The 19,235-nt window shown below is 34.3% G+C and overlaps 1 protein-coding gene across 3 annotated transcripts in view; it reads left to right on the top strand.

The window, feature by feature from the left end:
• LOC147066483 (NFX1-type zinc finger-containing protein 1-like) overlaps positions 1-19,235 on the top strand; it is a 68,046-nt gene that overhangs the window by 46,062 nt on the left and 2,749 nt on the right. For 2 of the 3 annotated variants that reach the window (XM_085955439.1, XM_085955440.1), the window contains exons 18-23: positions 3,607-3,708; positions 6,984-7,142; positions 9,309-9,537; positions 10,313-10,481; positions 11,493-11,604; positions 13,731-13,948. In XM_085955439.1, the coding sequence (XP_085811565.1) occupies positions 3,607-3,708; positions 6,984-7,142; positions 9,309-9,537; positions 10,313-10,481; positions 11,493-11,604; positions 13,731-13,948 (989 nt within the window). Of the gene's footprint in view, positions 1-3,606; positions 3,709-6,983; positions 7,143-9,308; positions 9,538-10,312; positions 10,482-11,492; positions 11,605-13,730; positions 13,949-15,731; positions 15,970-19,235 lie in introns of those variants that run through there. The other variant, XM_085955441.1, reaches the window with a different exon arrangement.

The raw sequence follows: 19,235 nt of genomic DNA, 5'->3' as shown, positions 1-19,235 counted from the left end.
ATACTAATTTAAAGAATTTTGTAAGAAATTGTACTGCTAAGAATATGTTTAGTATAATATCGTCGGTCCCAATTAAAAAAGTCAGATCTGCAAAATGCTACTTTTCAATACGAGCAATCAAAGATGTTTTTATCCATAAAATCGTTAATTAATGAAATATTGTTACCAAATTTGGCAAAAACACTTATTTTTAGGTGGTTCAAATATATATATTACAATTTTTGAGAATTACTTATAAAAACTCGAGAAAAGTCACATGCGACATTTTTAACTGGAATAAATTAAGTAATTTTGTCAGAAGTGTCAGTTATGACAATTTTAATGGGACTATGTTAAAATTAATATGTCGAATGTGTCAGTTCCTACTATTTTAACTGGAATTCGATGAAAATTTTATGTCGGATCTGTCGAATAAAGCAATTCCAAGTATTTAATTTAAAGAATGTATGTATAAAATCGAAATCACAGATAGATATAAAAGTAGTTACTTACAAAAAAGAAAACATACATAAAATTTACATTGTAAACATAAAAAATAAACCTTATAATCATGAAAACTGGACGTTTTTGTAGCTTAATAAAATTCCTATATATTTAAGTATTTTTTTTAACTTAAAAATCCCCAAAAACTATAGTTAGTAATAGTTAACTTTGTTTTTTGTCACTATTACTATCAATGATATCCTCCGCTTGTATTTTTGAAAATATTTCAATATGGGCGAGCTCCATGTAAAAGTTGTGATATTTTTCTGGAATAAGATTACTCTTACACATATCTTGCAAATCTTTATACTTATAGTAACTGACAGGAAGTGAGCCATCATAAGCTTCCTTCAGATCAAATTCTCTTGAAAATCTGAAAGTGTTTCGTGTTGCACATCTTAGCACAACTATAGCTTTTTCAGGTTCACTTAAATCATATTTATACTCAATCGTGTCGCATTGTTGTTCATTTACCTTTAGTTCTGTTACACGAGTCATTACATAAATTCACGAAGTATTTTTTGTCCAATTTTTGTTTGCGAGTAATGTTTTAAAATCCTATAGGTACATCATTGTAAAGACTTTCTTTACTATTTATGGTTCACCTTCAGCTTTTGCCCAACGGATTAAGCAATACCTACCACTTCTCAGGAACATACAAACATTTTGCGATCACTAGCTCTTTCAATGGTTGAGTGGACGCTGTCATTCTCATTCTGAGTGTGGTCCTTTTCCATAAATCTATGAGTAATGGTGACATTGAACTCCTTGGCTGCAAGCATATAATGGGTAAATACGATGCGGTTTCTATTTTGACCACCACAATAATTATTGTCGGACCAAAATCTAAATTCTTTTACACCGATAAATAATGCGGTTCTTTTATAAAATTGTACAGACAACTTACTAGAAACCTCATTTGCTCCCCGTTTTGCAATTCCTTCGTGCCACATATAAAAAGTTCCTATTTTCATTGCCATATTATACACAGTAACATTTAAAGTTGGTAATTTTCGTTTGTAATAAAAAAATACGTCATACTTCCCCATGAAGAGTCGTTAGTACTTTTTGAAAGTCAAATATAACGATTACAATACTTTTACTCTGTAAAGCCTCGTTTTTATCTTCATTTTTAAGTGTGTGATGTGCCTTTCTAATGGCTAAATGTTTTCCCTGTCTTTTTTTGTCTTCGTCTGTTGGACCGGTCTTGACCGAAAATGCATGACAAAAGCAATCTTTTTTTGGCCGGTGAAATGCTATATTGAACTTTTCATTTACAATATCTCTGTTTACCCTTTGGTTAGTGACTTGTTAGAATATTTATTCAGATCAAACTACTCGCGATATAAATTGAACATTCAAGAGTCACTTAGTTTACAGTTTTTTAGAATCTTTTCGAATATAGTGCGATTCTACCAGAGGAAAACAGTTTACGTGATCGCATATGCTTTTCACCATCTCCTTATCTATGACGGTTTTTTATGGTCGCATTTACCACGTTGATCAGGCTCAATATTATTATCTCCGTCATATTTCTTCCAAGCAGTGTTTATAATAGTACGTTTTCCAGATGAAATAGTATTCAGAAACATAGTCTTACAAAATATTTCTTTTTCTTATCCTCAATAGGCAGATAATAAACAAATGTATTTCGACGATCATGCTTGGTGACTTCAGTTGTTTGACGACGCTTCAGAATTTTCTCGGTATATTATACGTCTAGAGACCAAAATTTGTGAAAAATGTGTAAGCGTTGCTCTTCAGAAAAAAAATCAAAGCACTTCAGTCGGCATATTGGCATATGGATTCTTCAAACATTTTTCACTAGCTGAAAAATAAAAATAGTCATTCTTAACGATATACTAAACAAAATAATGAAGAATAATATGTAAATTAGCCATTTTATAGATATCGCCCGTAACCCTCAAAGTTAGTTTAAAAACCTGTCCCATTAAAACTGTCGGTTCTACCACTTAACACAAAACAGAATTGTTGATGTACAGTGAAAATAGTCAGTTGTACCACTTATGACATTAGGCATAAAGTTTTGTCCAATTAAAAACGTCAGATGTCCCACATCCGACAGAGATCTTATTAAAACGTAGGTTAAAATAGTCATATCTTCCACAACCGACATTATTACTTGGAAACACCTAGTTGTGAACTATTTTTAGTAAATGTAAAAATATGACAATTATAAAAAATCCACTTATTTAATTTTATAAGAATTCCAGTTAAAAATAATATTTTAGTAATATTTTACTTAACGTACCTTTCCTGTCAGAATGACCGTTGAGATTTGAATTTTCAGTGTTCATTTCTTTCCTTTTCTCCGGGAATTTGTCACTATACTTTGAGCCTAAAGCATTCTTTAATATCCTTTGTGACCTATTGCTTGCCATGATGAATAAAAATACGGATTATAGAAACTTTTCTAAACTTTTATAAAAATATCCGTCTGTCCGGTGAACATAGCAGCAACTGTCAGATCCGACGCATCTTGCTCACCCGCGCCCAGCCAACAATGTCGGTTGGTAAGAACCGACATTGTTATTCGGACACTGTCGGTAGATCCGTCATTTATAACTTGAATATCTCGGAATTTTTCAAACAAACAAAAAAAACTGTGATTGTGGTATAAATGTTTAAAGTGTTTAAATAACTTTTACGTAATATTCCGAAAATGACAAAAATTCAGATCCGACTTTTTTAATTGGGACCGACGATATGTTCAGACATGTAGGACAGATACAAGATATTTGTCTGCACCTTGAGCAATTTTATCATTAATTAAATATTCTTCTCAATATTAAGGTTGGCTAGAATCTTCATTAAAATATCACCCTGCGATGGCCATACTAAAGAGGAAGTATAGAAAAAAATAATTGTATTTTTGTTTTAATGATAACCCAGGGAAGAAAATAATGTCCAGTAATTCAGTAGGCGCTGGTGCAGAGAGCTGTCGATGACTGCCGTATGCTTCAGACACCAAATTGGGGAGCAGTCACTCGCGATAGAGACATTTGGAGATGGCGGTTGGGGGTGGTCATACTCAGTGTTTAACCTGGATAACACTTCATTCCTTGAGACAATGGTTACTAATTTTACATTTGCTTGTTACAGTTTTCGTGCAATGAGCCTTGTCCAAGGTTTAACAAAGGCTGCGTTAAAGATCATCCATGCAACAAGCTGTGCTATGAGAATTGTAACCCATGCTCTATTAAGGTAAAATTCTGAATGTTAATATATTACGAGGGTGGGTCAATAAGTCCTTAGAAAAGCCGACAGGTGGCGCGACTAGTACTGCAAGCGGTTTGTTTTCATGCAGCGGCACTACCGATTCAGTATGCTGCGAAGTTTCAATCAGATTGGTCGGGTTGTTGTGTGTTTCTCGTACATTTAAAAAAAAAAATTGCTTGTGGAAAATGGAAAAATGGAAAATGGAGAAAATTGAGTTTAGAGTTGTTATTAAACATTTTAATATAAAAGGGTTAACAGCAAAGGAAATAAAAAATGAGTTGGATTTAGTTCACGGCATATCTGCTCCTTCACTTGCAACTATTAATAACTGGTTAAATGAATTTAAACGTGGTCGTACATCAACAAAGGATGAACCACGCTCAGGACGTCCTGTAGAGGTGACTACACCAGAAATGATCAATAAAATCCACGATATGGTGTTCAGTGACCGAAGATTAAAGTTGAGTGAGATAATTGAGGTTACAGGGATCTCAAAAGGTAGCGTCATTTCTATTTTACATGACAAATTGGGCATGAAAAATATTTCTGCAAGATGGGTGCCGCGTTTGCTCACAGTCGACAATAAACGCAGTAGGGTGGTGGCCTCTAAAGCCATGTTGTCGCTCATGCAACGCAATCCGGATGAATTTTTTCGTCGCTTTGTGACTGTAGATGAAACATGGATACACCACTATACTCCCGAGACGAAAGAACAGTCAAAGCAGTGGATTGCGAAGGCAAACCATGTCCAAAGAAGGCGAAAACCGTAAAATCAGCTGGTAAGGTTATGGCTACTGTATTTTGGGATGCACGTGAAATTATTTTCGTTGACTATTTGGAAAAAGGAAAAACAATAACAGGGGATTATTATGCATCTTTATTGGACCAGCTAAAAAACAAAATTGAAGAAAAACGGCCTCATTTAAACAGGAAAAAAAACCTCTTTCATCAGGACAATGCCCGTGTTCACACATGTTTACGATCAATGGCTAAAATTGAAGAATTGAAGTTCGAATTGGTCGACCACCCACCGTATTCGCCAGATTTAGCCCCCAGTGACTTTTTCCTTTTCCCAAACTTAAAAAAATGGCTAAGTGGACAACGTTTTTTTTCAAATGAAGAAGTCATCGATCGGACAAATGCTTATTTTGAGGACCTTCCGAAAACTTATTTTTCTGACGGTTTAAAAAAAATTGAGAAACGTCTAACCAAGTGTATTGAGCTCCAAGGAAATTATGTTGAGAAATAAAAAAAAAATACAAAAATAAAACCTGTTTTAATGATTTTTTCTAAGGAATTATTGACCCACCCTCGTATTCAAATTCATTTTTTTTTTTATTACATTTGTGAAAATTACAAATTATTAATTTAAGACATTCACAACATGATATTTAGAAACAAAGAAATATTGTTAAAACAGTATTATATAAAAAAGAAATATATCAGTATTAAGTTATTAAACAGTAGAAAACTGTAAATACAAAAAAATATAAATTAGATACAAGGTAGTACACCGAGTGAGCTAAGCAGACCCTATTTTAAGAATTTATAAAACAACGTCCACCTATACCTACTCATCCTCACGTAGGTGGAATATATCAACATCCGAAGCGATTTGGTTGAACAGAGTTATTGGCTTCCCAATTGGCATCACCAATGGCATGTTAGTTCTGCTCCTTGTGAGAACAAACAACCGATGCTCCCAATTTCTAAGATAGTCATCAGGGACCCACACATATATATTATGTCATTGCAGAATAGGTTTTATCAATGATACAAGTAATGCAAGTAAACCAATAGTGCCAAAAGACGAAAAAATCAGCAGATTTATCCACGCTCGGCTACTGAACGAGGCGAGAGTCTAATTATATTTTTATTACATTTGTGATAGTGACACTTACCATCGTGTCTTCTGATAATCACGAAACATTACCTATGTTTGGATGCATATTTACGTGAAATATTTGAAGAGTGATGATACTATAATTATTGTATTTTTTTTATAAATTTCATTATGTATATATTGTACCTAAGAAAATAATCACCACAATTTTAGAAGCATACTTCTTCAGTTTAAATAATTGCATATTATGTAATGGAGTTTGGCCTTACGGTAGTGGCTAGGTGAGTAAAATATTAAACATGTTTGAAATTCAACGGATCTGAGTTCATGGAATGTATTTGACTCCACGTCAGTGATGCACAAACCGCGGCCCAAAATAACAAGTACATACCTAGAGTGCGAAAATTATAAGTTGAAGTGTCATGGCCACCATCGTAGCGCTGCGATATATTATGAAAGGATTGTCAGTATTGTAGTTCTCGAAACGGCCACGCTTCACGTTAAACTCGCCGCAGCTAATCACCAAATTTTTCATTGAATACGATAAAATTGTAATTTTGTATTTACTAAGTTCTATCGTACAAATACATATGTACATAATGTAGAGTGGAGAGTGATTGGAGAAGCTGATAATTGTGTAACTATTAAATTTGAAATAAAATGTATGTCTCGTCTAGTATAATATATCATCAATTTTCAAAATTTTTACCCACTGCGGCCCGTGAAAAATTAGAAAATGGATAAATTGAACCTTCTTTCAAATAGGTTGTACACCACTGCTCTAGGTGAGCCGCATGGAAAGAGTATTATTTTGACTGTCTTTTTTCTCAAATTGAGAATTAAAGCTTATTTCATTTCATTGAATATCCGTGATTGTAGACCCTTTTCAAATACCTAATTATTTAATCAATAGGCGCATGATCCATTTAATTTAATGTTCACTTCACATTACATATATATATTATTATAGTGTTGAATATTTTGCAATTCGTATATCCCATAACACAATGTATAGGATATATATAAGTGTATAGCGTAAATATGTTGATAAGTCTAAAAATGTCAATTGATGTAAAGTTGGTTTTTTGTGGTAAATCAGGAATGTTTTTAAATTTTAGTTTGTTGAGAATTTACAAACATTTTACTGAATTTTAAAAAAATAATCTGATTTACCACAGAAAGCCAAGCCAACAAATAGCTGTCCTGGGAATTAACATTTTTATACTTACTTGTCAACATATTCACGCCATACACGGATAATTCGTGATGTTAAAACTAACAGAACATTTGGATTACAAAATATGATTTTATAAAACGCATGATTTTCCATTACCGGCGATTTGGCAGTGATTGGAAACATTAATTTCGAGGCAGACTTGTGTTCCATTATAAAACCTATTTAACATTTTTTTTTCAGATATTCAAGAAGAGGGATGGCTGTGCACACAAAGAAAAGGTTGAGTGTCACTCTGATGTGAATGCCACTCCGTGCAAGAACAGGTGTACCCGCTCCATGCCTTGCGGACATTTCTGCAAAAAATTATGCTTCGAGGAATGTACAGACTGTCGAGTGAAGGTGAGATTGAATAAAGACTTCGTTCCCACACACGTTATATTGTTCTCTTATGGACTATGCCAAAGAGATTTACTACAATATAGGAAGTAATTTGAATTTATTGTGTTCCAATATTTGATAGCGATCCTGGTACATTTTCTTATTTCTTATTACTGTGTAGAAATTTTTAATATTTCATATTACTGAATTATGCAGCAACCATAAAACTAACAAATAATAAGGTTATTAATTATTACTGTCTGCTGTCAATTTTCTATGAACTCTGACAGGATTATTAGCTTTTGATATTTTCATTTTTGCTCTTATAATCATATATTTATATACACTTTTTTCTCATCATTTTTGGTGAGTTTGTAATGGGTTAAACATGAGAAATTTTCTGGCGGTTCAAAAAGTTTAAGAAACCTTGACCTAAAGGAATCCAATTAATATTTTTCATGCCGGCAAAAAATCTTGGTTCAAGGTAAAAATACCAACGAATCGAAATCATATATTTAACAGGCACCTCTCCATACCACGTTGTGCTACTCTAAGTTTCTGGATCTCTCTTTTACTTAGGGTCCATGTTTCACACGTATATGTGATTACGGGGAGCACACATTGGTTTAACACTGCGCTTTAGGCACAGTGGAAGGTCACTTTTGAAGACATTATTCGGGCTGCCAAAAGCACTCCAGCCTATCTTTACTCTGCGAACAATTTCATCAAATATACATCCATCTATAGACACTTGTTGTCCCAGATAGATGTAGTTTTTCACCTGTTCGAGCTGAGTGCCACTGATGAGGATCTTTTTTTGACCTGCAAAGCAGTTGAACATGACTTTCGTCTTTTTTACATTTATTTTCAAACCTACTTTGTTGCTTACTTCAATGAGTTCCTGCATTCTGCTTTAGAGGTCTTCTGAGTCTTGCGAGAAAATTACTATGTCATCGGCAAAAACGCAGACTGATTTTAATTAACGTTGTGGTTTCATTAAAATTGATTGAAATTGTACTACTGAAAAGTTACCATTTTCCAGTTCCGACCTTATACCTACTTAGGAGGTGTCAATAAAGTAAACAAAGAAATAGTAAAAAATTGTGGAATTAAAATATAAATTAAGGGATCCACTTAATATTTTTCATGCTGCCAAAAAAATCTTGGTTCAAGGTAAAAATACCAACAAATCAAGATTATATAATATTTAACAGGCAATACCTAATCGTGATTTTGCTCATAATGTCAATAGTGTATTTTAGCAGATGCAAAACATACTGCTTGACAATATTTTTTCAGCAAAGTGTAGGCACTGTTTTTCAGGGCAATGTTCATTTCTGCCATTTGTGAATTCAATTGACAAAATATCTGTCTTATATATGATTAAATATATTTCTATTGTTATTTTGTATATTTGTATTGTAAACTTGCATAGAATCGGGTGCCTCTTGCCTTTTCTTCGACTTGTCCCTTATCATTGAAAATTCGCCAACAGCAGATGTAACCACTTGGGACCTATTTCCTTGAGCACCTACTTATTAGATTTTAATACCTAATAATAACCTAATCTAACCTCACCTAATCTTAGTGTGTGATAATGATGCATCGAAATATATGAAAGTATCAAACTTTAAATTTCTTTTATTTTGTTAACTGTCAATTCATGGTGGAACTGCATTGTATTGTTGTTTTAATTTAATAAAATGCAATTTTTTTTTTTTTAGTACTTATTCCACTTTTAATAAATATATTAGGACCGGTTTCGTCCGCCTCAGAGGGACATTTTCAACATGGAGCACACGAAACCGATCCTAATATATTTATTAAAAGTGGAATAAGTACTAAAAATAAAAAAAAATTGCGTTTTATTAAATTAAAACAACTAAACTTTAAATTAACAATTATTGTATCGAAAAGCATTTTTTAATAAAAAAAAATTTTACAACATTTCTCCCTCACATTTCCATATTTGAATCCATATTTTTTTTATAAATGTATATATAATTTCTGGAGATTTAAAACAATCACTGTATCACTTCAAATATGATCGTGCATCAGCGCATTAAATTAAAATTGTCTGGAATTATTACATTTTTCAAACAGTTCGTATGAAACCGGCGAATAATAAAAAATCTAGATAATTGGGGATCTACTTTAAAAATTGAATTGGTTTGTATTGGTTTAAAGGTGAATAAAGTTCGTAGCTGCGGTCACCAAGTAATGGTATCGTGCAATGTCGACGTAGAACTGGTGAAGTGCGCTGAGAAGTGTGAGCGGAAGCTCAAGTGTGGTCACACTTGCCGCGGCCTTTGCAGCAATCCCTGTGATGTGAGGGAGTGCCGGGTCCATGTGCCCAATCCTTATATTTCGGTTTGCGGCCACCAGTTCACCGTGCCTTGTAACTTGAGCAACTTGGGTTAGTATAACATCATATTTAACTAAATATTTTCTTCGACCGAGTTACGTTCTTGCACTTTGATCACATGGGGTCAGAAGTGGAGTTTCATACAACATAATATTAAAATTATAATTGAAAAAAAAAAACTCTATGATGTTTATATATCGTGGAATTCCTGCCAAAAGTTGGTCAAAAGTCAATAATTTATGTGTGCTAGAAAAAAAATTCTAAATCCGATATATTATATAAACATGTACATAAAGCACAGAGAAATTAGCATTATGCCTGATTTTAGAGGTCATGTCAAACTTGAAATTGCAATTACACTAACATGATTTCGAGACTTAACAACTTTTGGTATTATATCGACCGTGTTTAGGAAAAAGAGCGTAACCTCACAAAACAAATTTTACAGGAGAGGCAAAAAACGTTTTTTGAGTAATTTTAATTTAATATTTTTAAAAAAATAGGTACAGACATTGGATGCATGATGATTGATGATTTGGTGTAATATATTTTCGATCTAATAATAATTAAAGAGGTTATTACAGAAAAATCATTAAAATTATATGATAAATGCTTTTTTCCATAAATTAAAAATTAATTTATCTCAATTAAAACCTGAATTTAGATAATAATTCCGCATTTGTGGCTTACTTCCTTTATATAGAACGTGTATTTAGTTGTATACATTGTTAATATTTAATAAAAGCACTTTTCAAAAAATCAAGGGTTACGCCCTTTTTCCTAAACACAGTCGATATTATAATGAATAATTTTTGGGGTGTTTCAGATAAAGCTGCAGGCAGAGAAGCTGTTATGTGGTGTTGCAAAGAACCATGCAAGGCAATGCTGAAGGGATGCGAACATACGTGCAACGGCACTTGTGGTCAATGTCACGGAGGTGTGCTGCACCTCCCCTGCAAGGAACCTTGTGGACATCTTCTCGTTTGCGGCCATAGGTATGCTCTCTTATCTGTTGACTGACATTTTAAAAAAAAAAACCTAAATATTTCCTCTGCTGAGGTATATTAACATATGGGCCTCCACAGAGTTGAGATTATATCAACAGACCTTTTTTAACGAGGAATTGTGATTAGCTATTGGCTTCATGATCATATAAAATATTGATTTTATCATGGCTACCAAGCCGTGCTAAAAATGTTCTAGGAATTCCATTTCAATGCTACAATTTCATAAGGATCCCTATTACAAGTTAATCAGTGTGTGCTTCCTGTAATCACATATGCGTTTGAAACATGAACCCTAAGTAAAAGAGAGATCCAGAAACTTAGTAGAGTACCACAACGTGGTATGTAGAGGTGCATGCTGGGCATAACGCGAAAGGACAAAAGGAGGAATGAGTGGATAAGGAGACAGGCAAGGGTTTGCATTGTGATCGAGTTCGCACAAAACCTCAAATGGAAATGGGCTGGACACATAGCTTGAAGAAGGGACAATCGTTGGACAAATTTAGTCATCCAGCAGTATCCATGAGGTACAAAATGTCTGCAAGGTAGACCTAGAGGCCACTGGATTGATGAAATGGTAAAGTTATGTGGAAGTACGTGGCAGCTGGAAAGGTCTTCATCCAGCAGTGGATAGATTCAGGCTGATGATGACAAGTTAATCATTTCATGATAGCCGGTTTCTCATTTTCACCCATCGTCATCGTATCATGCCATTTAAACTTATAACTATACGGATCCGGCAATTTGTGAATTGGTCATTATAATAACAATACATACAATCTTAAATTTGCTTGAAATGCCTGCAATTTACAACAGATGTGGGAAAAAATAGTGAAACTCACTACAAATGGAAGTCCAACTGATTTAGATAGTAAACCACAAGCCCCTTTTCAGTTTCACTTTCATATAATATTTAGACTCCGTTTAGTACAGTGGGTTTATTTAATTTTTTTTTGTGTAACAGACTTTACATTGTTTATAATATTTTTATGTGTATTTCAGTTGTAATGATCCATGCCGGGAAGCCTGCCCCCCTTGCAAGAAACCCTGCCAAGTGAAGTGCGGCCATTCTATATGCCGCTTGCCTTGCGGAGTCCCTTGCCCTCCTTGTGCGGTAAGTCTTCCTGACATTTATAATGAGACCCCATCCATCGAATCACTTCTATTTTGGAGACGTACACATGAAGAGCTTTTCTTATTTGTTAGAATGGTCAGACAATAAATAGCATACCCGTCAATGGCAAGGAGAATAGAACAGATGGATCAATTATCAATACAAAAGAACCTTCATCATCCGGTTTTCATTATGATCATTATTCTATATGAGCACCATAAAAAGGAATGGGATTTTCTTTTTTTTGTTTACATACGTAGATTTATCATTGCATGGACTAAGTGCATCCCTAATTAGTCCGAATAGTCAAGGTTCTACTGTCTATTAGCGAGAGGGTAGTTTGAAAAGGTGAATATTAAACATGTTTTTTTTGGAACAAAGCAACATTGTTTCCCATTTCAGGTTTCACTCTAGACCATGGGTGGCCAACCTTTTCAGCAGCCGGGCCAGATTTTAAAAATAAAATTTCCTGCCGGGCCGCACATCCGATTTTTTTTATTATACAAAACAAAAAATAAATATATATTATATATATTAATAAAATAAAACAAAAATGAGAATCAAGCATATTTATTAGATTACACTTTTTTTAAATAATAAAAAATAAACAGAATAATATAAAAATATTTTTTTTAGTGAGAAGTTTGATTTTGTGTGGCAGAACTAAGTGCATCAATATCGAGTGATGTTGTTCCTACACGCAAACAGTTTTCCAAATGCATATCAGTGATTCGTGTTCTCACTCGAGATTTGATATGCTTCATCCGACTAAAAAGCTGTTCACACGTGTAGGTGTTTCCAAATAGCGAAGTCATCATAAGAGCATGTTTGTAAAATGCAGGATATTTCTCCTTGTCCAAATATGTTTTGTAAAACTCTTCCAAACCAACCTGATGGAATTTCTCCTTTAACTGTTCATCGCAATATATTTCACAATGTTCCATTTGTAAATTTCCCGGTAATAAATTCACGTCTACGGAGAATGGCGTTGCGAAATTAGCACATCTAGCGGGAGCATTTGATATTATTTTTATTTTTTCACTGCTCCATGGGCTACAAGTTGACACCCAGTGGGCCGCGAGTTGGCCACCCATGCTATAGACTCAATGACTCTCCAATTTTTTCATCTTCCTGGCGCTACAATTCTTATGTGGGTCTTAGACTCCATCGAGGTCTGACAAAAAGCTGTTTTTCTTCAGTTTAGGACGCCAAGGTCTTTAAATCCAACTTGACACTTCATCCATATGTACGAGGTCGACCAGGTCTCCGTTTGTCTTCCGACTTCTAGAATGTCAGTTTCATTGTCATGTGTGACTCATCCATCTTGTGTACATGGGCCAGCCTTCTAAGGTGGCCCGATTTTATGAACTGTATGCTGTACAGCTCGTAATTGTGTTTTCATCTCCACCCTAGCTGTGTGTTATTGATGGGTCCAAAGATACCACACAACACGCTCCACTCAATTGAGCCCAATACCCTTTCCATGCTTTTAGCCGTGTATCAGGTCTCTTGCATTTCAAAGTTCAGTTCAATGCCTTGGAATGTAGGTCCTTCACGACATTTGTTGCCTTTTAATTTTGATTTGTTGGCTACTCTCACTGTTAATGGTACATGAAATTCTTGACCCTCAAAAGATCTGTCCGTTCCTCTTGATATCCAATGATAGTTAAAATTTTTGCCGTAGTGCCGAAAAATAGTCATCGAACTCGGCAAAATACGGCAATGATATTTAATTCGTGAACAGGAAGAGGTCGCACGGGACCAACTCTGGAGAATGGTGGCTGAGAAATCAAATCGTACCATATTGCAATGGTCAATTATTTGTGGGATGGTGTACTGTCTGGTGTTGAAGTGAACTTTTTTGTGCACAAATCTTGGCCGTTGTTCCTTGTTCTTCCTCTCAACCAAACACTCATATAATATTTTGTTACGAGGTCAATAAAATATACCTTCATATCTCTCGAAAGGAAGTTAAAAGTTAAGTATTATCCCAGATAGAAATGGGAATACGTCACGAGAATTCTCCCCGTGATAATGACAATCACTTCCATCCAGTAAAGGACATGGCACTAGAAGAATAAGATAGCTAACATGTCTGATGATGCTAATATTGTTGGCATTTGCAGGAGAAGTGTAAGCGCGGCTGCATGCACAGGAAATGCTCAAAGAAATGCGGAGATATCTGTGACCTGAAGGACTGCACGGAGGCGTGTCCGCTGAGGCTAAAGTGCGGTCATCCGTGCCGTGGACTCTGTGGGGAAGTCTGCCCGCCTATCTGCCATATTTGCCGACCCGATGACTTTCCCACCATTTTCTTTGGGAATGAGGAAGACGAAGACGCCAGGTAGGGAAACATATTTAGTGCTTTCCACTAGTTGTAAAATGATCTGTAAACCCCTAGTGATATAGAAATGCATGATATATTATTTTGAGTTTTCCTCTACCTACTACATAATTTAGTTTGTATGTACTATTAATTATTTGCATGCTGAGACAAATGAAGCGCTTACCTTCAAAAGCGGCTAAAATGGTTTTATGCAATTTTGGGATAAATTGAAATACAGTATAACCCCTATTTTACGTTTTTTAAGGGACTGAAAAAAAAAAACCTAATTGGAGGGAAAATGTAAAAGGGGGGTATTGAAAAAAAGAACATTTAAATTTTATTTTTCTTAAAAAAATAACGTTTTATTAAAAAACAACATTCAATTTAAATTTTTATTGAAAATTTTTTTATTTTTTATTAAAAAAATCATGTATATTACAGGCGGACCTCGACTTACGAACGTTCGACTTTCGCACAATTCGCTATTTCGCACATTTCAAAAAAATCGTTTTTTTAAAACGTCGCGCTGGCCGTGGGGTTAAGATATCCTTTTCTCGCTCGCTCACAAGCAAGTGCATTTCTTGCGTCACTTGCATCCTGCTCGCACCCGTCACTTTGCTTGTGAGCTAGCTAGGATAGGTTTAGTCTTGCGCAGGAGCGCGTGCGTGTTGTGCGTTTTGCTAATTTTCTTCATTTGAAATATTTCACCCTAAAAATTTATAAACATGAGTGAGAAACGGAAAAACTGCAGTGTTGATACGAACAAAAAGAAATCAAGGACATATGAGTCGCTTAGAATCATAACTCACATTTTGCATTTTTGTCGTTTTTGAGTTAAATATGCCAAGTGATTCTAAATGCATTAATCTATATACAGAAAATAGTTGGGTATCAAAAAACACTTTAAACTATGTGAAAATCGTTGACAAAGTTCACTGTTGGAGTCAAAACTCACATAATTCAAAGAATAATGTGAGTTTTGACTCCAATGCCTTTCTAACCAATCAGAGAGCTCTATTCCTCAAAGTGTCATGGCGGATTTCGCATCTCAATAAGAAGTTGCTGTTCACTTGTGCAGTCATTGTGTTTGATAATTTCGGCGTTGTTTGTTAGAAATTGACTAAAAATAATATAGAATTATTCAATATGGATATAAATGTATCCACAGTCACAGGTGGAGTCGTAAGAAAGTGAGGAAAGTACATGAAACTGTAAGAAAAATAAAGCCAAGACTGACAGGTCAGTACCAAAATGTGATATTGAATTTCCATTGATAATAACTTGTATTTTGTCATTGTCATTACTTATACCTTCTGTATAAAATATAAAGTTTAATAATTATTCTTAGCAGTCTCAGTAACTTAATTAAGCCTTTTAAAGAATTTGTCATTGGCTGTTGCCAGCCAATTTGCTCTGGATCTATAGGCTCTATTGTTTGACATGACATTACTCACATGAGTTTGTAAAAGTTGTTTTCAACTAGTATACACATTGAATGAAGTTATAATATTATGTTAAAATAATTTGGTATGTATTATTATATATTTGTTATTTTATTACTTTGCACAATGACACTGTCAAAAAAATTCAGCTCAGTGCTTTATTGATATATTAATTATAACCATGAATACCTATAAAAGATTCCACTGAGTTATCAAAATAAACTTTACAATGAGTGAGACTTATTTTTTCCAAGACCCAATTATATTTTAGTTGGTATCTACGTATTCCTTTTGTTCCACAATATAGGGCAAATACTTCCAAGGGTTTATTAAGTTGGTTTGTTTTATTTTGGTTTCAGATACAAGGCCAGTGGAATGCCTATAATATCCCTTATGTACACATCAGAAAGGAGCTATTCTTTGCAAATCGTTGTCAATCAGAAGCATGCAAGAATTTGATCATAAAAAATGTGATATCAATAAAATTCAGTGTCTGGAGTAACATTAGGACGATGATCTGATATTATTTAGAATAAAATTTTTGATTAGTGTAAATAATTATGTAAGAACAAAATAAAATATGACAAAATGTCCCAGAATAATTAGTTTTATTCAAAAATCCAATCATTCCTACCAAATTCATATAAAAAGTATGATGTATCTACAATCTACATCTATTAATATTTTTGTAGCTTGGAATCAAAACTCACATTATTCCTACACCTTGGGGTCATAACTCACATATTCACAAAGTTGGTGTCAAAACTCACATTATGAAAATTTTAAATGCTTCCCGTAACCTTACGAGCATTATATATAAACAAAAAATAATGTCAATCGACTCAGTCACTCATTAATATTCAAGTGTGTTCAATACTTTTCTTCTAATTACTAAAAATAGTGCTCTGGTGGTTTTTTGCGATTATCTCAAAACTCGATTTTTGGAATATGTGAGTTATGATTCTAAGCGACTCATATAAACTTCACATGACGTTCTGATTGCGGTGAATCTTTTGCTTCAATCGGATGTTCGTATGATACAAGTAGGTCTACTACGATATGTTCAATTTTGAAAAATAAAAATGAACTTAAGGAATATGTTCAAAATTGTGGAAATATATTATCTTTAAAGGTTGTTTCCAAAAGACACGGCATAGTTATGGATGAAATGGAAAAATATTTGTCATCATGGATCGACGACCAACATCAAAAAGATGTCCCTCTGAATATTTCAATTATTCAAGCGAAGGCTCTTAGTTTGTACAAAGATTGAAAGGCTAGAAAAAGAAGATTCTAACACGATTTTTCAAGCAAGTGGTTGGTTTATATTAAATTCACTGGAGAATCGGCTGATGCGGATAAAGATGCTGCAAAAGAATTTATTTCCTCATTATCCAAAATTATTGAAGATGGAGAATATTCCTCTAGCCAAATATTTAATGTAGATGACACAGGTTTATTTTGGAAAAAATGCCTAGTCGTACATTCTTATCTAAGGAAGAATCAGTTGCCCCTGGGCATAAACCTTCTAAAAACCGATTGACATTGCTTCTTGGTGGAAACTTGGCTGGTGATTTAGAATTGATGCCAATGTTAATTTATCAACCAGAAAATCCCAGAGCATTGAAAGGGAAGGATAAAGAATTGCTTCCAGTAATCAAATAAAAAAGCCTGGGTTTACTGCGTTAATATTAAAAGATTGGTTCACTTTACATTTCGTGCCAGCAGTTAAGCAATATTGTAAAGTTAATGATTTACCATTTAAAATATTTTATTTAAAATAAGAAAAAGAAGAGTGGCAAACAGTTAACTCTTGATAACTTTTTAATGGAAACACCCGCATACCCCACTTAAACATGTCTCTTAAACATCTTATATTTACTTGATAAATACATATATCAAAATACACACAATTTAATTTTTTTTTACTTCCCTCTACTTTCGAACATTCAACATTCGCACACCTTTTCAGGAACCAATTATGTGCGAAAGTCGAGGTCCTCCTGTAGTTTTTTGCATTTTTGTTTTTTTGTTATGTAATTCTCTTTCAAGACTATATAAACATTTAAAAGTGTCATCTTGAATATCAGCAAAGCTTGTAAAGTAGGTTTTTAAACCCTCGATGAACCTCATTGCTTCTTCTTTTGTTGGAATATCAACCTCTTCTTCATCAGACAGTTCTTCAGCAGACAAGTCTGCTGGTGTTAAATGACTGTCAACAATGTCATCAACTTCCACCAAGTCTGGTTTTATAACATTGGAGTCAAGGTTTACATAATCCTCCAGGGGTTGGTCTGAAATCCTTTCCCAGCCTTCTATAACATCACACTGGATATTTTCTTGGGTACTGGATACGTCTTCATCATGCTCCTTGTATATCCCAGCTTTCCGGAAACAATTCTTGATGGTAGAGTCGGTTATTTCACCCCCCATACCTTAACGGTATAATGCATTGCATCTAAAATGGACATCCTCAACTCGCATATTTTGAATATTTCCGACGTAAATCGCGGGAAAAAAAAACGTAAATGCGGGTATATGTACTGAAGTACATCGGGACTGAAAAAATTACACGCAATTGCCGGGAAAACGTGAATTCCGGGCACGTAAAAACGAGGTTATATTGTAACATCTTTTACTATCGTTTTAGCCGATTTTGAAACTAAACTAGATTTTTAATAATTAATATTGACATATTTAGCTGATTTTTGAAATTAAAACTCAGACCATCCTATGGTATGTAAATATATTTATCAAAATATATATCCAACTCAAAATACTTGCAAAGTTGTTTTAGCCGTTTTTGAAAGTAAGCGCCTCAAATGTTCATTTCTATGAAATGCTTTCTTCGAATACAAAAATGAGATGTCTTAAATTGGATCGAGTATAACATTTGAACCAGCCAATTTACGCTTGAAGCACAAAAACATTTGCCATAAATGTTATATTGTGGATAATTTTTTGGAAATAGATGCCTCATATGTACGAGGGTGGGTCAATAATTCCTTAGAAAAAAGCATTAAAACAGTTTTTATTTTTGTATTTTTTTTTTATTTCTCAACATAATCTCCTTGGAGCTCAATACACTTGGTTAGACGTTTCTCAATTTTTTTTAAGCCGTCAGAAAAATAAGTTTTCGGAAGGTCCTCAAAATAAGCATTTGTCCGATCGATGACTTCTTCATTTGAAAAAAAAACGTTGTCCACTTAGCCATTTTTTTAAGTTTGGGAAAAGGAAAAAGTCACTGGGGGCTAAATCTGGCGAATACGGTGGGTGGTCGACCAATTCGAACTTCAATTCTTCAATTTTAGCCATTGATCGTAAACATGTGTGAACACGGGCATTGTCCTGATGAAAGAGGATTTTTTTCCTGTTCAAATGAGGCCGTTTTTCTTCAATTTCGTTTTTTAGCTGGTCCAATAAAGATGCATAATAATCCCCTGTTATTGTTTTTCCTTTTTCCAAATAGTCAACGAAAATAATTCCACGTGCATCCCAAAATACAGTAGCCATAACCTTACCAGCTGATTTTACGGTTTTCGCCTTCTTTGGACATGGTTCGCCTTTCGCAATCCACTGCTTTGACTGTTCTTTCGTCTCGGGAGTATAGTGGTGTATCCATGTTTCATCTACAGTCACAAAGCGACGAAAAAATTCATCCGGATTGCGTTGCATGAGCGACAACAGGGCTTTAGAGGCCACCACCCTATTGCGTTTATTGTCGACTGTGAGCAAACGCGGCACCCATCTTGCAGAAACTTTTTTAATGCCCAATTTGTCATGTAAAATAGAAATGACGCTACCTTTTGAGATCCCTGTAACCTCAATTATCTCACTCAACTTTAATCTTCGGTCACTTAACA

This window comes from Rhyacophila brunnea, unplaced genomic scaffold, assembly GCF_057557595.1.
Source record: "Rhyacophila brunnea isolate RB1 unplaced genomic scaffold, BYU_Rbru_1.0 scaffold_5, whole genome shotgun sequence".
NCBI classification, from domain to species: domain Eukaryota; kingdom Metazoa; phylum Arthropoda; class Insecta; order Trichoptera; family Rhyacophilidae; genus Rhyacophila; species Rhyacophila brunnea.
The sequence above is the reverse complement of the archived record's forward strand: the minus strand, read 5'-3'. Positions and strand labels throughout refer to the sequence as shown.